Here is a 25267-nt window from a genome sequence, read left to right on the forward strand (position 1 = left end):
AGATTAGCTTGGGTGAAAAAAAACTTAAACAAGCTCGCAAATTATATGGGTAAAATATATTCATATTTAATGATCGCATGAGAAAGCGACATGTGGAACATAAGACAGAAGATAGCCAAATCCGAAAGTAATGATTACGCTTGTTATTGGAGAGAATGATACTCATAAAGACAAAAGAAATGTCGTCATCCAGTAGCATTCAATGAAGAATATTCTATGGCATTAAGTGCATGATCCGTTATAGAGAATATGACATTCATTGTCCAGCGTTACACATTCTTCAATGGCCCTCATAATTGTCATTAAAGAGGAGCTTAATTCTAGGACCTTGTTCCCTAGGTGTAACTATAAATAGTGAGCTCTATCATCATTGTAAGGACACGAATTTTCTGACAAGCATATATTATACTTCATCAAGAGCTCAAATAACATTTTACTTTCCTGCTTATTTGCACTGTTCTTATTGTTCATGGTAGTTCTGCGCCTGTGATTGGGAAAAAAAAACTTGATCAGATAGTTCGAGGTGAGGGTCCGAAGGAGGCTCAATCTTTCACTATTCAGGAGTAAGGGAAAGTAAATGTGATCTAAGCAAGACGCCCCGGAATTCCATTCTGTAGGGAAGGAGGAAAGAGTTCGACACCTGAAAACCCCAAAATAAAGCCCGTATTCTTCCTAAACCCCATATTCTTAGCATGACGGATATTGAATAAAGGGACGACCAGGGGAGTACTGATTTGAGGGAAGCTCGTTCTTAGATCAGCACAAAGCTATTAATCCAATCCGATCCAAGATGAGTAACCGAGTTCTTCTTTCTATGGTTGAAGAATCCCTTTAGAACTATTGACTGTAAACCATAACAGTTACAGTCACTCAATGGAGATGTTCGCCTTTGTTTGGAATTAAGATGGATGAACATGCACTTGATCCCGTTGCCCGCGCTAGTGCATAAGCTGAATACAAAGCGTTAGCTATCACTGCTTGTGAAATTTGATGGCTCTCCTACTTGCTAAAGGATGCCCGAAACCAAGATATCTGTCGTTTATTTCAATTTTAAGACTAAGTCTTATATTTCTGTCTAATTTGTCTGTTATTTTTGGATCAAATTAATTCACTTGTCTATAAATCACCTATAAATTCAACTGTACCGTTTTACGGATAAACACAAACAAAATATGCTTCTTCAAATAAAAAATAACTACTAATAAAATCTAAAGGCGTAGTTACAATTTTTTAACGGCACATTTAGGGATTGTTTCCAATATTACACAAACCCCAAAGACCGACAAAGTTGGAAGAACAGAAGAATGGGTCAGTAACCTTAATTCAAGGGGGTAATAAAGTTTGATTCGTGTAAATTAATGTATCTTAATTTGACTTTATTGTACTGAATCTCAATGATTACATATTACTATAAACTAAACTTTACATTGTTTAGCTAAAGAGTGAATTCTATCATGGGAAGAAGAGCTGAGTGCAGGGTGCTGCTTGCTGGGAAAGAGGATGAAGGTTTGTAGACTAATTAAACTTTATATTTCTTTCAAGATGTAAGAGCCACGGGCCATTGGGCCGTACTCTTCTAGCTCTACCGATGGTTTTTGTGTGAGTTATGTTTCTTCTTTATTTTTTAGTATTGCGTAAATAGGGTAAAAATAATTTTTTTTGATAATATATAAATTTTTGCATCCCTTGGCATAGGAAAAGATTTTAACGTAATAGTAAGGATGGGTCAAAAGTTACTTTAAGTTATAATTTTTAAGTCTCAACTATGACATTCCAGTAATTTTGACAACTTATATATATTACTAGGGGTGTTCATAAAAATCCGAAAAATCGAACCAAACCGAAAACCAAACCAAACCGACCAAAAAAATCGATATTTTTAGGTTTGGTTTGGTTTTGGTTTTAAATTTTAAAAACCGATCAAATTTGGTTTGGTTTTGGTTTTAATAAGAAAAAACCGAACCAAACCGACTATAAAAGTAGCTATTTAAATTTATTATTACACCTATATATATGTATATTTTTATATAAAGTTTCTAAAATTTTATGGTACATATTAGTCATTTGTATTTTTAGTCTAGTTCTTTGCTATTATAATAATCTAATTCTGAGCCTTCTAGTTTGATTGGTAGTTTTTTTTTATTAAGTACAAGAATTTATTTCATGTTAAAAATAATCGATTTTTAATTGAGTACTTAAGTTATTCATTACTATTTGAGTCAATTATCATCGATATATCTTGGTAAATGATAGATTTCTCAAAGAGCAATTGATTTGATAGCGTTACTTTGAAAATGTACTCGCCGGAATATGCGTTTGGTAGTGTATGTCTCATATTTAAGAAAAAAACCGACAAAAAACCGAAAAACCGACAAAAACCGAATCGATAAAAAACCGACTTAATTGGTTTGGTTTGGTTCTAATATTTGAAAAACCGACTTACTTGGTTTGATTTTTTTTAAGGGAAAAACCGACCCAATCCGAACCATGAACACTATATATTACCGACTCCGCTACGGATGTGAAGTTTGATACTATATTATGCTCGTGCAGTCGTGCCTCAACACTAGACTATGAAAATTTCGTCTCCAGTGGATCCGCCTGGGCGCAACCCTTAAGGTTTGATTTGCTATATTTTGCTCAATTGGATGTTTGGTTTAAACTGGATGTTCAGTATCGATTTCTTAATCGTTTTTGTCATACTTAGCCCGTGTGTACCGAATATTCTCGACCATATACAAACAGATAATTTTGCAAAAAACATAGTACTAGAAAGTTATGTAAGGGAAAAAAAAACAGTAGTATAAAATTTTAAGCCTGCAATTTACAAGTTTTGAACAAATTTACATAATAGCGGTTTGCATTGATGTTGCTCCATCTGATAAAATTTTTATCATATGTGGACATACCACATTAAGTATGTAACGCTATCATTTTCCTGTGTAATATCATATCCATTAGTTTCGCCTTTTCCTTTTTGATCTTTTAGAAGTTTTATATGCATTATTGTTTCTTCCCAGATATAAGTTCACAGCTAATTAGGAAAAGTATTTGCGGTGATAAAAGCAGAAACCTCCTGTCAGGATGAGATTGAATTTCAATTTGAAATTTCCTAGTCAACAGGAAATGAATCACAAATGTCAAACATGATTCTTGAAATGAAAGTCAGAGGCTCATTAGCCGCGACGTTAAGCTGATTACACTGTTTACTAATTTATGAGGCATAATTAAATAATTGTAACATGAGTCCATTTAAAGCAAGTAGATTTATAGCTTTTGTGCACTCACATGGATTCATTAGCGACTCACGTGCTAAAAACTGTCGGGAACCCTCTTTTTGGGCCTTACGAAAAATTCGAATTGCGAATCTCGTTTTTTATCATTCCTATGTACTATTTAAAATTTTATTACGAAAAATATTTATGTTTTGATATTTATCCGATCTAAATATATTTTAGTTATAAAATATATACAATACACCTTAAAAGGCTCCCAATTCATTATTTGTGCATTCAATCAAGAGATTTAGTTATAGGATGGTCTCATGAGTCATGACATTATTGCTTTCAGAGCGTCTTTGATATATCGGTATTTGAATGAAAAATTCAACTTCTTGGCCCTCGATGGAACCACCTTATGCCCATCCAATACCTGAAATACACATTACTAAGAATTTGGACAATATTTGGTTGAAGTTAATGGAGAAAATAAAAGTATAAAAGTATAATATATACATAATAATTATATATTATACAACTTATTTATAATTTTCATACATTATTTCTACTCAGTTATATACAACTACAATATCATACAACTTAAATATAATTTTTATACAAATTTTATACAATATATGTTTTGTATATTTTGTATCTGATTTATACATAGTAAAAATAAATTTCATACAACTAATTATATATCTACAACCTATCTATAACTTATCTACAACTTTCATACATTATTTCTACCCAGTTATATATAACTACAATATCATACAACTTAAACATAATTTTTATACAATATTGTTCAACTTTCATACAATATTTAAATAAAAAAAATATAAACAACAGAATACAATTTATCTACAATTTTACTACAAATTCGTAAGTATAATGTATGTCATGTCTTCTTCTTCTTCTTCTTCTTCTTCTTCTTCTTCGAGTTTCAATATGAAAAGTCTAATCTTCATCAAAACACCCTCAAAATTGAGATATAAATTCCAAACAATATTCTCAATTGATTGCAACAACACCCACTCCAAACAAAAAATGATTTTTGAAAACCCAAATTCGAATTCAAAGCTTCAAACCTTTTTAATGACTGTCAATGGTGAGAGTCAAACATCTTTAAAATTTATTGATTGACAATTTCAATTTGAACACCAATTGTGCAATATTACTGAAATTTGAACACCAATTGTGCAACACCTTCAACTCTACATTACTGGAATTTCAATAAGTATGGAATTGATGCTCTCTTTCCCTTTGCTCTACATTACTGGAATTAGGGATTGGGAGATAGAGAGAGACGTAGAGAGAGAACGCATGAGAGAGAGAGAGACGGAGAGAGAGCGTAGGAGGGTGAGAGAATAAGGATGAGAAATAATTGATTCATAATATAAAAGGATACTCATTTAGTTCCTAAAGTGTATATAATTGGTAAATTTGTATATAGAATGTAATTAAATTGAAACTTGAGTAGGGAAGATAATAGAGTTTCAAATAGTGTATAGGAATTTAAAAATGTTTAGAATGTTCATAGAAATTGGGCTCCTTGGTGAGCTTTTACAAAAATAGCCACCTATTACAAATTTGCCCCCAATTTACCCTTAGAAAATTCAGACTCTGCAATTCCCTTCCCAGTTGAACCAATTCCCCATAACTCAAATGACCATTGCCTCTAGAGCTCTCTTTCTCTTCAATAAATCACTCACAACAGCAATCACTGTAACGACAACACCAAAGTCCAAAAATTGGAGAAACCAATTCAAACAAACCCAATTAGTTACCCAAATTTCCTCTATTCTCTTACAAAGACAAAAAATCCAGTGGCCTTCACTTCTCAAGAACCTCAAACTTTCTTCCTCACAATTAACTCCATCGCTCTTCCTTCAAATCCTCCACAAAACCCAAAATACCAACCCACAAGTCTCTCTACATTTCTTCCATTATGCAAAGAACAATCTTGGGTTCCAACCTGATGCCAAAGTTCTTTGTACACTTGTACATGTGCTTCTCGGGTCCGGACTATTCAAACCCGCAAAACCCATAATGGATTCTCTCATTCAAACATACCCACCAACCCAAATTCTTGATTTCTTGATTCAGTCATTCAAAGCTGCTGATTTTCACATTCAGGTTTCAGTCTTGAGCTCAGTTCTTGATTGTTATTGCAATAAAGGTTTGTTCTTTGAAGCTCTTCAGGTTTATAGAAAAGCTAGAGAATATGGTTATTTTATATCTATTGATAGTTGCAATACATTGCTTAGTTTGCTGTATAGAAAGAATGAGTCAAGACTGGCTTGGTGTTATTATGGTTCTATAATTAGGAATGGGGTTCAGGAGAATGTGCTTACTTGTTCCCTAATTGCTCAGATGCTTTGTAAAGATGGGAAATTTGAGAAAATTATTCCTATTATTGACAAGGGTTTATGTAGTCCTGTTATGTATAATATACTTATAGACTGTTACTCCAAAAGAGGGAATTTTGAAGCTGCATTTGGATATTTAAATGATATGTATAGGAAATGTATTCATCCTACCTTTAGTACTTTTAGCTCAATTCTTGATGGTGCTTGCAAATATCAAAGTGCCGAAGTGATGGACTCAGTGATGAGTACCATGGTGGAGAAAGGACATATTCCAAAAGTTTTGTCGGCCGATTACAATTTTGTAATTCAGAAGCTCTCTGATTTGGGAAGGACATATGCAGCTGAATTATTTTTCGGGGAAGCTTCTGAAAAAAAGATTGAGCTGCCAGATAACACTTATGGCTCTATGCTAGGGGCACTTTCCAAGGAAGGTAGAGTTGACGATGCTATTTCGATGTACAACATTATACTTGAGAGGAAAATTTTCGTCAGTGACAAATGCTATAGTGCCTTCATGAGTGTCCTATGCAATGAAAATCCATCAGACGAAGTTAGCAGTTTGTTGAAAGATTTAATAGGAAGAGGATTCACTCCTCCCATTTCTCATGTGTCTAAATTTATTGTTTCTCAGTGTGAAATGCGTAAGTGGAAAGAAGCTGAGGAGCTTCTGAATGTTATTCTTCAGAGAGGACTTCAGCTTGAATCTTTTTGTTGTCGCTCTTTGGTGCGGCACTATTGCTTTAGCAGAAGGATTGATTCTGCCATTTCTTTACATACTGAACTAGAGAGACTTGGTGTTGCTTTAGATATCGAGACCTACGGTATACTACTTGACAGGCTGTTTAAATCAAGACGGCACGAAGAAGCTATAAGGATATTTGATTACATGGGAGCTCATGACATGTTAAGCAGTGAAAGTTTTTCAATCATGATTAGAGGGCTATGTCAGGAAAAGGAATTTAGGAAAGCAATGAGATTGCATGATGAGATGTTGAAATTGGGGCTTAAACCCGACAAAAAAGCATATAGGCGTTTGATTTCTGGGTTTGGCTAAATAATATAGTCTCATTTATATTTGATCTCTTAGCTTACTGTACATATGTACAGTATGTCTGCTCATCTGAGATTAGATTTCAGTGATGCTCGCTTTCCGTAGCCATCCAATTTTCACATCTCTATATGCACAACAACTAGAACAACATACGAGGAGAAATGTGAATCTGTCCTCTGCTTACAACAGGTAATTTCTGTTTCTTTTCGATTTCCCTTTTTCCTGATTTTGTTCGGAGGGAAGTTTTCATGCATACAGTTGCAGAATGGTTTGACAGCAAAAAACTTCTTACTTTTGGCTACAGTAGAAAAGTTCTATTACTGATGTCATGGTGGAGTCATTTTTTTAATTGGCAGTAATGATGATCTAACTTTATTATGTTAGTTCTCTGCATCATTGCCTAAGGAATTCCCGAGACTATTGCATGTTAGACTGTCTTACACATACTTTCTTAGCCTGGAAACTGTTTCCAAGAGCTTCCTTCTAAATGGTTTTATCTTCCCTCAGTAGAGGTGTCATTTTTCAATTGTATTTCAGCTCGCACTCTTTCTGAAGTGATTCATAATGTCTCTTGTGAAATACTTAATTCTCTTTTCTAGCTGTGCTGCTTCACAAATCAAAATTAATGTGGATGTTTAAAGGACATCTATTACCACAGGTAACAGGACTGGCATGCCTCGTTAGTTTGTTATTATTTTGGATACTAGATTATGATTGCCCGTGTTACCACGGGCCCAGCGCGGGGAATGGCTCCTGCAGTGATAGCATATTTAAATTTCACATAAAATTGATTATAGCAGAAAATTAATTATAATAGTTACAGTACAGGAACTCAATTGCTGAATGTAAAATTGTATGCAAACACAGAATATGTAATATTTGGCTGTATACAGTACATAAAAAATATTCTTAGGCATAACAGTTTACTATATTTCTTGAAATTACAACTTCAAATTCAAAAAAGCTAAATGCCATAAAAAGACATAACATGTTACTAATTCAAAAGCAAAAAAACTACAATGCTTAAAAGACATGTCATGAAACTTTAATGGAACTCATCACTCCACAAGCATACAGAACCAGATTGCTTTTGCTTGCCGATTTTCTTTATCATTAACCTCACATTAAAGACACTACTTGATCTCCTGTCATTTCTACTGTTGCTACCATCCTGGCCACCAAAGCAACTTTTTGCCTTCCTTTCGCACTCTGCAAAGCCACATAGTTAACTCGATTATCATTGAGATGTAGAAAGTTTCTATCATCATTGGATGAGATGATAAGAAATTTTATTTAGTAGCTACCATATTGGCTAAGATAAATTCTAAATGCCTCCAAGCAGCATCACCAACCTAGCACTGATATGTGCATATGGCTCGAGAGACTTGCACTACTTGCTCTTCTGGATAGCCATCCATATATTCTACATTGTTGGCACAATCTTGCAAAGGACCAAATTCACATAATCTAGCTAACTCTCATTGTTTTTTCAATCTCAATCATACTTCGTAATAACTTTTTGCAAGAGAGATAGATTCATCAGTTTAGTGATATATGAAGCAACTTTGAAGCAAATACTCATTCTCATCTTTCATATTCGATTTCTTTATTTCGGATTCCGGTGAGGAGGTGTGAGAGGGTGACATTGGAGGGCCTACAGAGAGGTAGAGATAGGCCAAAGAAGAGGTGGGGAGAGTTGATTAGGCAAGACATGGCGCAGTTTCAGCTGACTGAGGACATGACCCTTGATAGGAAGGTATGGAGGTCGAGGATTAGAGCAGTAGATTAGGTAGTCTAGAGTGTTCATAACAGTAGTATTGACACGCAGTCTCGCTTTCTGTTGGCAGTAGGTTTTTATGACTAACCATTGTTTTCTTTCATTGTTGATTACCTTACTGTCTCGTTGTTTTATTCTGCTTTTATATAGCTTTTTGGTACTGTCCCTTCTTGTCTTTATTTTCATTAATGTGGTGCTTATGCTTTCCTGAGCCGAGGGTCTATTGGAAACAGTCTCTCTATCCTCACAAGGTAGGGGTAAGATCTGCGTACACACTACCCTCCCCAGACCCCACGGTGTGGGATAATATTGGGTATGTTGTTGGATTTCTTCATACCTTCCTATATGCCTTTCTGGAACCCGTCTTAAGTAATGTGCGCAGTCATATAGCAGCATCAGCATTTAAAAGGCCCAATTATAAACTTCACCATAATTTTCCAACACACATGGATCACTACCATTTCCTCTTAGACAACTTTGTCTTTACTATCCTTAATGAAACTAAGAAATATATTCACAACTAAGGTTTCAAAAACACATCATAACCTATGAAATATAGGAAGAATTTATGCATAAGTTTCATATAATTATGGCTTAGAGAAGTGCAATACAGATTTTGACTGTGCACTTGGTCAAAATCCTCTAATGATATTTGACTACTTAAAAAGTATGGAGCTAAGCTAAGTAAAGAAATTTAGTTGCTTCTCAGAATCAACAAACCAGACATTAGACTGGTTATATAATTCTTTTTTTCATGTAGCGTGTCATTAACAGCTTATTTCTCAAGTTAATTATAGCTTTCAACTAAAAGTAATTGGATGCCATAAAGTAGTATTTCAGTAACCAAAAAGTAAATTCAATAGAATTTTTCTTGAAGACAACTTGCAAAATCACTTCATGTGCCAGATGCACCATTTTTCCGAAAACTTAATACTCTATCTTACTTTAAAATTCAAAAACTTCAGAACAAACATGTTTATATAACATGGATTAATCCTCTAGCTAACTGTAATGCATGTTTCCAAGACTAATCGACCTTCTTCCTTTCTACTGCAATACTCAATCAACATCCCAAGATGTCACCTGACCAAAAAATATATTTTAGTTTCAATCTTTCCGTAAGAGATAATGCATATAGGGTCATAGGGATGCATAACAAACAACAAACAGAAGAATTTTTAAGAAAATGAGATGTTATCAAATAGAAAGTAAAATAATCAAGCACAAAAGTGTACTTTAGCAAGCATAGATGCAAAGAGAGACTGAGAACCAACTTACATTTTAATGGAACCATCTAAGCTACATGTATCCATACAATCAATGGTTTTAGTTAGAGGAGATAAAATCAATACCTCTAGGATGCACCATATTCAGTATCTTTCTTTTTTTTAAAAAAACCCTCCCAATTTGGGAGGATCTATAGTGTTTCCACACTTCCCCTCCGGCGTGACTCGAACTCAGGACCTAACGGTCGTGGGTGGAGTTGTTTTTACCAATTGAGCAAGCCTCACTTGTCAGTATCTATTAGAATATATATAATTGACAACTCCATGGATGTATTGCAACTATTTCAGGTCTCTTAAATTGCTATGTCAACATACTGATCTCATAAGCTCGTCCAATCATTTAAAAGAAAAAGAAATAAATTTTAATTAAATGACCATTTTTCTCAACAAAATAGAACCAAAAAAGCCCTCTTAGGTACTCCAAGCCTTCCGGTAGTGTGGGGTCTAAGATTCAATTCTATCAAAAAGCACTTTTTATCAAAACAATCAATTACTTTGCATATACCATCTAGAAGCTCAAAAGAAACGACAATCAACTCTGACCTAGTAAATAGAATTTTAGGAATTTAAGAACCCTCTTTTATTGGAGTACGTCTCCTAAATTAGATGAATAACTAAGAAAGAGTGTATGATAATCCTTGGACTCGTGCACAAAAAATAAGGAAGATGATTTTTTTTTTGGATAAGGTAAATTGTATTAATCAAAAGGGAGAAAAAACTTCCTCATACAAGAAGTATACCAAAAAGTAGAGAATTTACATCAAAACATGATTCTCTACAAAAGACGCCCAATCTTCTACACAAGTAGGGGCTATATGTGTGCACCAAAAAGCGATCAAAGATAAAAGACTATTTTTAAGATGTGAAAACGGAGATTAAATCCCCTCAAAAACTCTCTTATTTTTTTTCTCCCCAGACTATCCACATGAGAGCTAACGGGGCAAACTTCCACGCCTTTTACTTGCTTCTTCTACGGAAACTGGCCCAGCTATATAGTATTTCCTTTACAGTGTTTGGCATCACCCATTGAACACGAAAAAGATTCAAGATTGCCCTTCACAAACCCCAGGACACAAGGCAATGCAGCATAAAATGATCAACTTCTTCCCCTGAGCTTTTACACATGTAGCACCAACTAACAAGTGTAATTCCTCTCTTTCGCAGATTTTCAGCTGTCAAGGAAGATGATCTTTGAAAGAAACGGATGATGACGTATCTTGAAAACAATAAAGTGGTAATTTTTTTTTGAGCTTCAAGAATCTTAATGTGCAGTCAATTTAGTTTATGTAATTCACATCTCTTAGTACTTTTAATTTGTCAACAAGTATTTTTTCAAAGGTCTCATCGTTGTTATGATTCATATTCAACATATCTGCAACTTTTCTATTCCCTGAATATGTTTCTAAAGATTGAGACTTGAATTACATGATTAATTTTTGTAGCCAAATCAAGAATCCAAAGTTGAATTTTTGTTAGGGAATTCTTTCACAGTTGTAGAAGCATAAATATCCAAAGCATAGAATACACCTGAATAAGAAACAAAAACTGAAAAAGTGAGGAGCTGTACCATGGTTTCAAGTAGCAGAAGAGGATTATGCTCAAAAGTGTGAAAATCCATTTTAGTCTCTCTTGACATTAAGATGTATAGCAAAATATCTTTGTATCTTGAAATTTGAAAAAATGCAAGACTTTTCTAGCTGATGACAGATTTAACAAGTTACCAACTTGAGAATTCGTAATAACTTCCCAAAGTAGAGCAGAAAGCGGGAAAAGAATTGGAAAGTGCGAAGAGAATTGGACAAAAATTGAAACAAAATCAGAACCGAAATTAATTGTAATACCCAACCGAGAAGACGAAAAGAACTGAATGAGTAATCTTTGAAATGAATAAAGTGAAGGACAAAGAACATTGAAGAGAGAGTTTGGGCAGAACCATAGCAACAACAAGCATGGATTTTAGCTTTGAGCCTATGACATTGGAAAATCTGAAGAGAGCTTGAAGAAGATTTGGGAAAAAATTAAAGAAAAGCATACCTGAAATAGCGATAGCTAGCTGAGAAGATGAAGAGAAGTGAAAGAGTAGTATGAAATGAGAAGAGCAGCCTTGCGTCTGAATTTTAGAATGAGAAAGACAAAAGGACAAAAAGCACCATTTTAATAGAGACGTCTAAATTACTATTCTACCCTTGGTCGACCTCTACTTCGCTCTTCTATATAATAGGAAAATCTGGCACTTATGGTTAAAACTAAATCCATTTTTGTCTCTAATTATTGTTGGATTTTCCTAAGGCTTCTATCATCATGGGAAAACAGAGTCGTAAGTGCAATTTTGTATGTATCTGGAGGTATTTAGTAAATAAGTTGCAACTCAATGAGATGATACAATATGCATAATGAACTTCTGCACTTGCAAGCCTTTAGGACAAACCTGCATGTCCTCAATCAGGAGAAATAACTAAGACTTGCATATGCTGCACTCTTGTTACCACCCTGTCCCCCTCTCTGGCTTGATTTTCATCATTATAGCTTACCACATTCATTATGTAATTTTAACTGAAATGAGATGTCAGCCTTGCCTCTTTACTCTTCTATGTTTTAAGTTATTATAAACATATATTAAGTGGAACTCACAGTTTCTTTTTGCTGTTTAATATATCCACTTATATTCATCTCTTCTTCATTGATATAGTATTTAAGTTGCGAGCGTCATAACAGTTAATGATATGTGGTCTGAAGTCGTTATAGTATTAATGGAAATTTATCAAGGGTAATCTCAAGTCTCAACATTGAACACCACTGCTGATATGGGTGATCATAGGGAATCTCCCCTAGTGCTGATAGGGATGAAGGTATTACAGGCAGAAAAATGGTGAGGACTCACACTCAAAGTTCTTCCCAACGCAGTGCAAACATCAAACATAAGCTAGAAGATGGACCCTTAGTGGCGTAATTAGTGCTGATAGTGATGTAGAGAAGTGCTTCAGTTTCAAATTTTACTCCTGCTTCTTTTATATGGTTTTTTCCTAGAAGATTATTTGAGATCCCTGTGATCAGACTTACCCGAGAAAGAGGTAGCCAAGGGTTCTCTAGGGGAAAATAAAGAGCACCAAGGAGGTGGCAAGCGGTAACTTGGATGATCTAATTGGCAGTTGTAGTCTAGTTTTGGTTATAAGGAGTTTCCAAAGCAATCACTTGGTGTTAAAACCAAAAGCAGGAGCATCAATGCCTTGTTGTGACGCCCATGTCGGAGGGCGGGTCAAGCATGACTGGCAAGCTTCTGAAGGGAGTGCACATGTCACCTTAGGCGAATCCCAAATCGAAATGGGAGAGGAAAATGAAGAGCTCCATAAGGCACAACACAACTTCACATGGTACGCATGCTTTTGGGCTCGATGATAGATAGCCCAAGGGGAAAATCTATGAGGTCTGTTGGGCTAAATTGGATAATATGTGCCATGGACTTGGGTCGTGACACTTGTACATGCGTTTGCTTAGTAAATGTAAAAGCAGATGCTTCTACTTGGTGAAAATTTGTGCCTCTATAAATTCCAGAAGGTGCGAAATATGATCTACATCTCTTTTGCAATGTGATGGCAGTTGGACATGGTTTTTAGGAGCAAGATATCTCTCCAACTTCCATTTCTTCGCTTTGTTATGTTCCAAATTCCTACATCTTGTCCGAAGTTTCCACTCATTTCAGTTTTACAGACTTAAAAATGCGTAAGTATCATATATGTGGGTCCAACAACTCTGATGATTTTATGAATGACATAGAATACTTGTTTTATATATTGTGCTTTCTGAAGTGTAACTTTCAACTAGCAGCATCTTGACTTTGAAATGTACAGCCTTTGTGAACTGCCATTTTCTTGGGGGTTTAATCATTGCAAGATAAATATGGAAATGCAGCAAGTGAGGCATCTTGACTTCGTCAATAGTTTTTTATTCTACGGAATCAGCAAACAGTTTGAACATAAATCCGTAAAGGATCATGCAATTTGCTTATATAGTACTTGCCTTAAATTGAAGAAAGTCACTGTACCAGCGTTTTTTTGCCATGGGAGAAGATGATGATTCAAACAGACAGCTAATGCTTTGCTAGTCCAATTTATGATCCAAATTCTGCTGCTTGATTTGACATATTACTACTGCACCAGGAGATCAGCACTATATACTTCTTGTGCCAAAATTTCTGAAGTGCTGTGGATCCGATTTATGCTAAATGAACATTTCCTTGATCTTGTAGGAAGAGCTACCTTTTGCAGCTGAAATTAGTAGAGTTGCCTAATTGTAGACTTGTAGTGCTGCAGCTTATATTTTAATTGATTACTATTAATATTTGGGATATTATGTTGGTATTTATTTGTACTGTTTCTTGAAGTGTTTTGTTGCTTTCATATATTTTTCTTCAGCAATTGATGTTTGTTTTCAGACTCTTTACCAGTTCCGGTCACCATAGATTTACAAAAGGTTAGATGTTAGCGCAAAAACAGCCCTACGATCAAAGAAGAATATTGTAGCTGAAGTTTTTGACATTTTATATATTAGAAATAAGGTTTGATCAAGCTTATGAATAGAGATTGCCCGTCCGCAACTGCATGTATGCTTTTTCCTCTTCATTGATTCTAACATTTCCCTCCTTAGTTACAAGATTTTATTCCTTTTCAACTAAATAGGAATAGACTCCGTTTAGCTTAGCTGAACAATAGTATCTTTTAACACCAAGTGCTGAAAGACAATGTTTAAGTGCTTGAGATGATTTTACAAATTAACAATTAATACGTATTTTCATAGAAGTATTGAAATTAAAAATAAATAATTATGTTTGAATTCACTAAAAATAGATATTTTGATGTCTTAATAATCTGATTAAATTAAAAAGAAAAAATCCAAAACCCAAATACATTTTGCAGTGTAGTAGCTAGGCTAGGATTGCAATTTGAATAACAACTTCCACCGTACAATTTCGTATAGTTCGTGGAACTTCCAATCTTACCGTTCAAGTATTCTTGCGTGTCTGTAATCTGTGTATCCACATAAAAATCTTGCTCAGTCAATAAGACCCGACCCGAAATCAAACTACCCATATCTTGCCCTTCCAACACAAATACATTCTCGACAACATTTCTGCTTTTTCTGCATGCATGAAACCCTTCAAAATTTTCTTATCAATCTAACAATGGCAATTTCTCCATCTCCATCATCTCTTTTACTCATCACCCTCCTCTTCCTCCTTACACCCATATACACTCATTCCAATACCTCCGATGCCTTACTCTCCGAACTGATCAACCTCCGATCACAATCACCCACCGGCGTCATCCACCTCAATGACTCCCTTCTCCAACGCATCCTCTCTATCCCTTCCCCTAAACCTTTCTCTTCCCTTATTTTCTTTGACGCCAAACAGCTCCACTCGAAATCCGACATCAATCTCCCTGCTTTCAAACGTGAATTCTCCCTTCTCTCCTCTTCTTTCCTCGTCAACCACCCCAAAAACAGCAACAACACTCACATCTTCTTCTTTGTCATTGAGTTTCAAGAATCTCAATCTTCTTTCGCCTTGTTTGAACTCAAGTCTTTACCCCATTTTCGGTTATTACCCTTTTTTTTAACGGATTTGAAAAGGGATAGTGTTCCAATGGATGCTTCCGGTTATTCAAGGGGAGCTGAGTCGATGAAGGAGTTTGTAGAGGCGAATGTGGAGGTTAATGTGGGTCCCATTCATCGACCCCCAGCTATTTCCAAGAAAATGATGGCTGCTATTGGTGGTGTATTCTTGATTTGGAGTCCATTTTTGGTGAAAAAGATTGTTTCTGGAGACACCCTTTTGCATGATAAGTATATGTGGATGACCGGGTCGATTTTCGTGTACTTTTTTAGTGTTTCAGGGACAATGCATAGTATAATTAGGAAAGTGCCGATGTATTTGGAGGATAGGAATGATGCAGGGAAGATGATTTTCTTTTACCAAGCATCTGGGATGCAGTTAGGGACTGAAGGTTTTGCTGTTGGATTCTTGTACATGGTTGTTGGATTGTTGTTGGCATTTATGACTCATGTTTTGGTTTGTGTGAAGGACAGGGGAGCACAAAGGTTGTTGATGGCTTTAGGGCTCATCGTTTCGTTTTGGGCTGTAAAGAAGGTGATTTACTTGGATAATTGGAAGACTGGCTACGGTATTCATGCTTATTGGCCTTCAAGTTGGATGTGATAGCAATGTAGTTTCTCTAGCCGATATATTTAGCTGGTATTCTCTTAGGTAAGATCTCTGTAGTAGTTTATACTACATGTGAGCTGATCCAGATTCAACCAATAATATATAGTTGACTGAAAAGTTTCAGCTTAGATTTATGGATCTTTGTACCTGTGGTGAAGAATGTATGTGCCAGTTGAAGTTTTGAAATATGTTTTGCTAGAATTTGCACTCTGTATATCAATAATTACACGTTTTACGTCTCTCAAAATTACTGTTTTTTAGTTACTTACATGATCATCACAGACTATGATCACCACTTATTAGCATCCATTTCAGTGCCTAATATGTAAATTGTTTATCATAATTCAGGCAAGATGAGGGTAATTATTGTGTAAATAGTTAAACACCTGGAGTTGCCACCCCTAGGAGGTGAGAGCCTGAGAGGCCTTCCATAAATTTATATTGGTTTTTAGCAGACATTAGCACCAAGAAAGGGATAGTTACCTTCCAACCACCAGCACTAGTCTTTAGCAAATTAAAACCATATAGTATGATTATGGAGAGCGGCCTCACTTGGAGAGCTAAAGAAGTTAGCATCAGTTGTCAGACAAGGCAAAGAATCTGATATCTTTGAGAAAAAGAAGAGTACAAAGTATAAAAGATTGACTAATTAAAATCAGAAACAGCTGATATATTTTGGTGGGATCACAGACTTTTGAGGTTTAGAGCCTGGCAGTTGCTTTTCTTGAGTTTTGAGGAATAGGCACTTTCATATTCTTTTCCCGCAGAAGGTAAATCGGTATGTAAGTGACATAGGAATTTTATCTGCTTGATTCTGATGCTGCATATCTTGGATTACTTTGACATAACATTTGTTGTGGAAAATGGTACACTACACTTCAATTAAAGCAAAAAAGGGGTGATAACTTGAATAGTTGTTGACATGCTCTTTTCTTCTCCATATGTCTAACAAATTTCTTTGCATTTAATTAATTGCAATTTTGCATATAGTACTTTGAAAGGTCCTAGACGAGAGAAGGATGGTCCTTGGATCTTTTACTTCTGAACTGTGACTAATACTTCCTTCTTTTGCTTACTAACTCAAATTTCTACTAGTAATTTTCTGGAAACTTGTTTCTGTCATAAATCTGAGTATGTAAATTGAACTTTCTATAAAAGAGAGGAAAGCTAATGTGTGTTTTTAAGGTACTAAGGCGCAAAATAAGGCTGATATAATGTTCTTGTTAGCTGAACATATTTCTCCTTGGATGGTAACAAGAAGGGATAGATAGCTAGACCGGATATAAAAGAGGAAATATAAGTGTTATTTCCTCTGGTTAGGATGTAAAAGTGGCCTTATCTTGAGCCGAGGGTCTATCGGAAACAACCTCTCTACCTCTCCAGGTAAGGGTAAGGTCTGCGTACACACTACCCTCCCCAGACTCCACTTGTGTGATTATACTGGGTATATTGTTGTTTGTTTGTTGTAGGATGTAAAAGTGGAGGATAAGCAAATATTCCTTATACACTTATCAACACTTTCAATTGGAATAGCAAGGAGGAAGTAAATAAAATTACTTGAATTATAAGCATTTCATATAGGGGGATTCAGTGGCTTATTGATTGTTCATCATAAGATCCGAGGGAACCAATGTGTAACATTATGTTGTTTCGAAACCACTATCTTAATCTCATTTGAACAATTTTTTATTAATAGCTCCAAAACCTCGGCGATCATATAAGATTATCAGTCTTCTTTATGACTTCTTATACTTGGCCACAATATTATGCTATTGTTGCAGAGAGACCTTTCGACATGGCTATTGACAAAAATGATTCCATAAACAGAGTAAGGAAAAAACGAATTAGAGTAGTTGTCTTTCTTGAAAATGGTGATATAAGTTATATTTAGATGCATATTTTTTTAAGAAATGTTGCTTAAGAACTACTCTACCATCAAGAAAGATAGAGAAAGATGAAATGTTATATCATTAACTTTGATCTGGGATATGCTGATTAAGCTCTTGAGGTCCACCGTCCACCTTATGTTTTTTTCTGGCATAAAAGGGGAAGTGGGTGGCAAGCGTATTTTCACTTTTAGATGTAAAGTTGGTCAATGTTCAGCAAAGAATATATTCTTTTGAGCAATCTTTAGTGACCCGTACTGCAATCTAGTCATCATTTCATGTGTAGCGTTCTGTTGTTGCTCCCATTCTCAAGCCAATTTCACCCTATCGCTTCCTTCAGTCACATATATGTGCAGCAAAAAACTTTAAAAGAAGAAAAAATTTTGTTGGCCAAAAAGCCTGATGGTCGGTTTGCTTCAGTAGATCTTGCTAGTTTTTAACAACCCCATCTTTCCTTTTCCTTCGTTGTGTAAAAAAGGTGCATATGAATTTCAATTCTTTAAGACTTTTCCTGTTGTTTTGTTTCCCCTTTTTCATGAACTTGCGTATCCATGCAGCAGCTTAGATTCTCCTTTACATTTTCCTTTTTCTATATATATTCTTTCCTTGATAGCCAAACCATTTACTTTCTTATATTCTCTCAAACGTTGCCCTCTTTGTGCTTGAAATTTAAATAAGACATTGAAAATTAGTTGAGAATTTGAAAGAAGAAATGGAACAACAATTAGAATTGGTAGGAAGAGCATTTGTGGATCACTACTACAATCTTTTCGACAATGATCGATCTTCGATTAGTACTCTGTATCAACCAAGTTCAATGCTCTCATTTGAGGGCCAAAAGTTGCACGGAAGTGAAGATATCTCTTCTAAGCTTAATGCATTGCCCTTTGGACAATGCAGGCATGTGATTAGCACCATTGATTCTCAACCTTCGGCCTTTGCCGGAGCGATCATAGTCTTTGTCAGTGGTAGCATTCAACTTCTTGGAGAGGACCATCCCCTGAGGTTTAGCCAGGTCTCTCTTTCTCTCTTTCCTCCATATATGTTATCTGACCGGAATGATGAACTACTTGAAAAAAAATAAGGCTAAACATCTTGTTTGCAATGTATTTTCTGCAGATGTTTCACTTGATTCCAACTGTAGAAGGAAGCTTCTTTGTGCAGAATGACATATTTCGCCTCAACTATGGCTAATTTAGCATTTGTGTGGAGAAAATGTTGATCAAGAGAAAAGAAAACTAGTGTTAATGTGAAGGAAATGTTGAAGGGAGAAAATCATTTGCTGTAATTTGAATTGGTGTGGTGCTTCCTTAACCACATTGTTGATTTGCTAATTGCTTTTGTAATATCGGATGTCATTTATTCAATTTACGACCACTTCAACTTTTGTCTTTTGCCTTCATATTCTGGCAAACTTAAAGCATGGAGTCATTTCCTACAAGACTATACAATAATTTGATTGAACAGGTCAAGACTTGTGTGGTGAGATGAGTTGCATATGCTAAGATCAAAAGGTCCAAATTCAAGTTTGGTTGAAATATAAACGTATGCACCATTTAATTTATTGGTGATATTCTTATTTCTTCACGGCGCCACTCTCTGCTAGCTGGAGTGTTTAACATTACAATACATTTCCATGTCTCTGGCAAAAATCACTTGAGTTGACCCTTTTTTTAAAAAGAAAGAAAAAGTAGTGGATCGCAGATGCATATATTGGATAAAGAATTTGCAGTTGAGTATCAATTTATGATCTTTTATGTTCCAAAGCTTTTAGCATCATTATATAAAATAAACTAAGCCATATTTCTCAATATATCATGATTAGTGATAGTCGTTTACTTTATTGAACCAAAACAACAGCAGAATATGCTATTACGAAAAACAACATTACAACCAACAACTGAACATACTAGGGCTCAGAAACTAGCAATACTTGAACATGGTTAGATTAACAAAGTTTCTCACAAGCCCTCAGTGTAAGCCACACCAGTGGATTTCAACCATGCTCCTCCTTGAATCAGCTGACTTACTGTGAATTTCGTCGCCTCTGAAGCACTTAAAACATGATAACCAGGCCACTTCACTCTCTTACTAGTTCCAGCTCCAGGTCCTTTGTTCATGTACTCACCATAATATAATGTTTTCAATGCAAAATCACCATCCCATACTGACCAACCTTCTGGGTCAATATGGTCTCCAATATTGGACTGCATAAATACAGTTCGTGAGTACGCTTTCCATGGACGGCCTAAATATGTCTTAACCGACCCTTTCACTGATGCTAGGTCTGAGGTAGCAATAATGTCACAATTTTGGATTGAAGTTCCTGTATTTTGGTTTGGATCTTCACGACCTTGAGCTGTAACCATGTTCTTTTGTCCACTCCCGGGCTTTCGTGCTGCGATTTTCGAGTTTTGGAACACAACTGCAGCATTACCAAAGATGAAATCAACAGTGCCAGTGATGTAACAATCTCTATAGAATTGACGAAGGCTGTGAGTGTAGAGGGTGTCTTGGAATGCATCTATTTTGCAACGATTGATGACTGATTGATCTGCTCCAATACGAAGTGCTACTGCTTGGTGTTTTGATGGTCCTGCTGTGTTTTGAAACTGCAGATCTTGGGCTATGAATCCATCCCCAACAGCAGCTGCATTTAAGAAAAAAGTTACGCAACCAAATTTAAAAAATAAGTCAAGCCCCAATTGAGAAAGAAAATTTTCATTAGCTGAATTAAAATAAATTAGGTTCTCATTAGTTGAATTCGGAATTGAGATACCATAGCTTCGGCCTAAAGCCCATTGGTGACATTCAAAGATTAGAGGTTGCATATGTTATCACCACCAAAAAGTTGTTCAAGCCCCAATTGATACACAGCATCTATCCTTGGAAACACTATTGTTCCAAAAATATATTGTAAGAAAACTGTTATCCCACAAACAATTTTAGGACTTTTTGTTAAAGAATTCTATTTTCAACCGCAAATCTTCAAGATTCCAACTTTTCGAACAGGTTTTTCTGCATAAACCTTTTCTTGAAGAAACATTTACCAAAAATTGTCCAATGGACTATTTGTCAGATTACAAAGCTTCCATTTTTCAAAAATGATAGTACTAAGTCAGTCAAAACAATAGAGAGAAAGGAGATGTTTACCAACAGTGGCAGATTTGAAGGTTGTATTGAGCCATCCACAAAATTCAAGCTCCCAGTGATAATAGTAGCATCCATGCCATCACCAACAAGCATAACATTCTTCTTCTTTTTCCCAATCTCAACATTCTCTTTGTATATTCCTTTTTTCACATATATAACATAACGAGTCTTGCCATTATCTGGAGCAGATGCAACTGCTTCCTTTACAGTCTTGAATTTTCCGCTACCATCTTTAGCCACTACAACATTGGCTGTTATGGCATTTGCAGAAAGTTGCAAAAGCCTTCTATCATTAGAAGTAACCCATGACGGCAATCCATGTGTAACTGATGGAAGATCCATGGTTTTGACTGGTGCCATTTTAACCATCAAGGCTAAGGAAGTCTTTGCCCTTGTTATCAAATCCTTCAACATGGGCTCCATAATCGACTGGACCAGTCCATTTAGCCCATCTTTGCAAGTAACATGGTTAGTCAGAATGCTACTTAGCCATGTATGGACATCAAAATGAACTTGGGTCGATAAGTTCCCAAGTGACATCATGGAGTCCATTAATCTGTCCCTTGACAAATCCATTAACTCTAGACAATCTGCTAGAGCTGCTTGCTCCTTGTCATTATTAATCCTACTGTTCACATTTCTCACTAAATCGATCGCCTCATGGATTTTTAACGATGATTTATGTAAAACCATCTGTAGTAAATCCACTGTTTTTGTATCCATCACACCAGTAGGTGCAACCTCAGACACCATGGCCAAGCAAGATGGCTGATCTTGGGCACGATCACAAACATGGGCTGTCAAAGAAAGAGATGGGCTGCTGCTATTGATGGTCCAGATTGAAACTAATCCAACTGAGCCCACAATAGCAACAAAGGAGAGAAGATCATAGAGAGCTTTAGAGGAGGAGGATTTTGTTGGGAGAGTGTCTAACAATGGTTGAGAGGAATTAGTAGCCATGACTTAGTACAAGTGTGTAGTGAGCTTCAGTTTGATCTACGGATCATCTTCTGACTGCCGGTGTTCTTATATAGACTAAAAAAACCAAGAATGGCCAATGCTCGTTATTATTTTAACATTTAACATACAAAGAAAAAGTACTTAAATTAAAGCACAATTTAATAAAGCTACTTTAGTTTACTTTTAGGTGGTGAGGAAAAGTTCAGGTTTTTATTATTATAATAAATGTTTGACACATGTGAGTGTGAAATACAGGCAATCTGTTTTCCTAACGCTAAAGTCAGTCCTTAAATGAGTGCATGGATTGGTTTCTTTTGATCTTTTTCTTTTCATGACATAGCATGTACGTGCGGTTAGTCTATAAATGGACACCTAGTACTCCATTTTGACCAGATGTACTCCATTTTGACCAGATGTACATTGCTACTTGCTAGTATAAGTGTATTTTAATGAAGCTATATACACACAATATAATAGAAATATTTTTTACATTATTAGTGTGATTTAACATGTAATAACATGTTACTATTATATTTATCAAGTTATATATTGACATTTTTCATAGAGATTTAACACACACACGCGCGCACAAATATATATATATATATATGGTTGAATCCGGCCCCACCCAATTCAACTATTTGATCGAGACCGGGAGGTTGCATCGAAGGACGACCTCGTAACGGAATAGACTAAATCACGAGGATAAGATACCGAGTTCAGAATCGAGGTACCTGTCGAGATCGAGGCTAGTAGCGATCGAAGCCAAATGAGACAAACATCGAGCTAGATCGAAGATAGCACAATAAAACAAAGGCGAGATATCCGTGACTGGTCTAGGATCATGGCGTAAATCTCGGAATGGATCAAATCAGAAACAGTTAATTAGCTAATCATGAGATTTCAATCTGTAATTAGAATTATACCATAAGTGAAATTTCTCTACTATATAAAGGGGGGTTCTATTCATTTATAAAGAACATTGTTCACATATATAAAAGCAATATGATTCTCTTTCTCGTTTATACTATTGTTCATCAGCTTGTTATATTTTAATTATTCTTACATCAACCAGTTCAAGGGTATCCAAACTTGAGGGCTGAGTTACGTTCTAACACTGGTTTGCTTTACTTTATAGTTTATTTATGTTATTAATCTTAATATTTATCAATTGGTATTAAGTAAAATCACGTGTCCTTAGTACCTCATTATAAGTTTAATTGTTATCCAATTTAAGGGTAAAGAGTTTGGCGGCCACCGTGGGGCCAAGGATAATAGTGATTGCTTAATACTGATTCCGATAACACACACTGTTTTACACTTGTTCTCGTAAGAATCTTTATTTTCAGGATAAACATGTCAAACTTACAAGTAACGCCTACACATGGTGACAACGGCCTCGGATTTCATGGGAAAAATGACAATATAGTCGCCCCGAGAATGGAGGTGCCTCAGGCTGACCTCGAGGGAGCACCAATTGCAAATCTCGTCGATGTCCGTTCACATGTCACCCTAGATGCAGATTTGGGCGTTGATCCCGAAGGTAGTGTAGGTAGAGAAGTTTGATCAGGTATTCGAGGTACGCAAGGTGGAGAAGATGGTGGAGTTAGCCTCCAATTGATATTCGAAACATTACAAGCTCAACAAGCCGTTATAGCACAACTATAAAATCAACACCGAACACCAAGTAGGATCGAACCAGAAGTCCTTCACAGGACCGAGAATTTGCCGGAAAGGTCGAACACCAATGGATCGGGGACTGACCCCGTCATTATGAAAATGCTCGAGGAGCTCACTAAATGGATTGAATCGGGAGAAAAAAAATCGAGGCAAATGTCAACAAAGTAGATTCATACAACTTCCGGGTTGACCAAATACCGAGGGCACCGCCGATTCTAAAGGGTATGGATTCAAAGAAATTCGTACAGAAGCCTTTCCCTCCAAGTGCGACTCCGAATCTCAATCCGAAGAAATTCTAAATGCCAGAAATTCTTAAGTACAATGGGACCACCGACCCTAATGAGCATGTCACTTCTTATACATGCGCAATAAAAGGGAATGACTTGGAAGTCGATGAGATTGAATCTGTTTTCTTGAAGAAATTTGGAGTAACCTTGTCTAAAGGAGCAATGATATGGTACTGCAATTCACCACCTAATTCTATTGATTCCTTCGCCATGCTTGCAGACTCCTTCGTAAAGGCACATGCCGGAGCAATACATGTTGCAACTGGGAAGTCAGACCTCTTCAAGGTGAAATAAAAAGACAACTAAATGTTGAGGGAATTCGTATCTTGGTTTCATGTGTAACGCATGGAACTACCACGGGTCACAGACGATTGGGCCGTTCAAGCCTTTACTCATGGATTGAATTTTTCGAAGTTCGGTGGCATCACGACAGATAAAGTAGATTATAATTGAATATCTAGCGGTAACCTGGGCCGATGTACATAATCGGTACCATTCAAAGATCAGGGTCGAGTTTGATCAATTGGGGACCCCTTCCGGTTGAGTTTATCCAAATAGGCCCGTCGGCAGAACACAAAGGGATATCGACAGAGTACCCCCCTTGACCACTAAGTTATACTTTTGGGCTATCTCAACCATACAACGCAGATCGTAGAAACAATGGCCCAGGACACAATCTCATCCGAAATGATCAAAGGAACGATTGAGGACAGAGCTCTCGAGGGGTCATGAGCAAATGTGGCTTCGATAAACATGCCGATCCCACAAAAGCACCACGATTATCAGAATACAACTTCAGCATCGACACATCAGGTATTGTGTCAGCCATTGGGAGTATTAAAGATACTAGATAGCCTAGACCTCTACAAACCGATCCATCCCAAAGAACCCCCAATAAAATATGCAAATACCATGGAACATATGGTCATAGAACCGAAGACTGCAGAATACTAAGAGAGGAGATGATCCGTCTATTCAACGAGGGTCACCTTCGAGAATTCTTAAGCGACCGAGCTAAAAACCATTTCAGAGATAGGGATGCAAATAGGAAAAATGAGTAGGAAGAACCACAACAAGTGATTCACATGATCATGGGTGGGGTCGATATTACACAAGGGCCCGCGTTCAAATGCACTAAAGTATCCATCACTAGGGAAAAACGTACTCGAGACTATGTGCTAGAAGGCACTTTATCATTCAATGATGAGGAATCATAAGGGATCTCACCACCCCACAATTATTCTTTGGTAATCTCTATCCTTATAAATACAATTCAGGTTAAACGTGTTTTGATTGATCCAGGAAGCTTGGCCAATATTACTCGATCGAGGGTCGTGAAGGAGCTCAGCGTACATGATCATATCGTACCCGCAACTC

The 25267-nt window shown here is 36.2% G+C and overlaps 3 protein-coding genes and 1 pseudogene across 9 annotated transcripts; 3 read left to right on the forward strand and 1 right to left on the reverse strand.

Moving 5' to 3' along the window:
• Window positions 1-4848: 4848 nt before the first annotated feature.
• LOC104087243 (pentatricopeptide repeat-containing protein At4g21170) lies at window positions 4849-14115 on the forward strand. Of its 7 annotated transcripts, none has more exons than XM_033653674.2 (3): window positions 4849-6830; window positions 10869-13424; window positions 13553-14115. In XM_033653674.2, the coding sequence occupies exon 1, from the start codon at window positions 4887-4889 to the stop codon at window positions 6642-6644; it is 1758 nt and encodes a 585-aa protein (XP_033509565.1). In that variant the 5' UTR covers window positions 4849-4886; the 3' UTR covers window positions 6645-6830; window positions 10869-13424; window positions 13553-14115. The 7 variants fall into 7 exon arrangements, with proteins under 7 accessions (XP_033509565.1, XP_018623251.1, XP_018623252.1 ...); XM_018767735.3 differs by having other exon boundaries at window positions 10869-10938; window positions 12394-14115; XM_018767736.3 differs by having other exon boundaries at window positions 10869-10938; window positions 12450-14115.
• Window positions 14116-14813: 698 nt separating this feature from the next.
• On the forward strand, window positions 14814-18799 carry LOC104087245 (probable dolichyl-diphosphooligosaccharide--protein glycosyltransferase subunit 3B). The gene is made up of 2 exons (XM_009591665.4): window positions 14814-15966; window positions 18711-18799. The coding sequence occupies exon 1, from the start codon at window positions 14845-14847 to the stop codon at window positions 15916-15918; it is 1074 nt and encodes a 357-aa protein (XP_009589960.1). The 5' UTR covers window positions 14814-14844; the 3' UTR covers window positions 15919-15966; window positions 18711-18799.
• On the forward strand, window positions 18303-19197 carry LOC104087244 (nuclear transport factor 2B). The gene is made up of 2 exons (XM_009591664.4): window positions 18303-18825; window positions 18930-19197. The coding sequence occupies exons 1-2, from the start codon at window positions 18523-18525 to the stop codon at window positions 19002-19004; spliced, it is 378 nt and encodes a 125-aa protein (XP_009589959.1). The 5' UTR covers window positions 18303-18522; the 3' UTR covers window positions 19005-19197.
• A 434-nt stretch (window positions 19198-19631) lies between these two features.
• On the reverse strand, window positions 19632-22049 carry LOC104087246 (pectinesterase-like; annotated as a pseudogene).
• Between the last annotated feature and the right edge of the window lie 3218 nt (window positions 22050-25267).

Source organism: Nicotiana tomentosiformis, chromosome 2 (assembly GCF_000390325.3).
Source record: "Nicotiana tomentosiformis chromosome 2, ASM39032v3, whole genome shotgun sequence".
Lineage (NCBI taxonomy): Eukaryota > Viridiplantae > Streptophyta > Magnoliopsida > Solanales > Solanaceae > Nicotiana > Nicotiana tomentosiformis.

Bases quoted from the DNA above. Each gene is read 5' to 3' on its own strand.
- LOC104087244 (XM_009591664.4), top strand. From the start codon at position 18,523: ATGGAACAACAATTAGAATTGGTAGGAAGAGCATTTGTGGATCACTAC. The intron at 18,826-18,929 runs GTCTCTCTTTCT...TATTTTCTGCAG, and splicing joins ATCCCCTGAGGTTTAGCCAG to ATGTTTCACTTGATTCCAAC.
- LOC104087243 (XM_033653671.2), top strand. From the start codon at position 4,887: ATGACCATTGCCTCTAGAGCTCTCTTTCTCTTCAATAAATCACTCACA.
- LOC104087245 (XM_009591665.4), top strand. From the start codon at position 14,845: ATGCATGAAACCCTTCAAAATTTTCTTATCAATCTAACAATGGCAATT.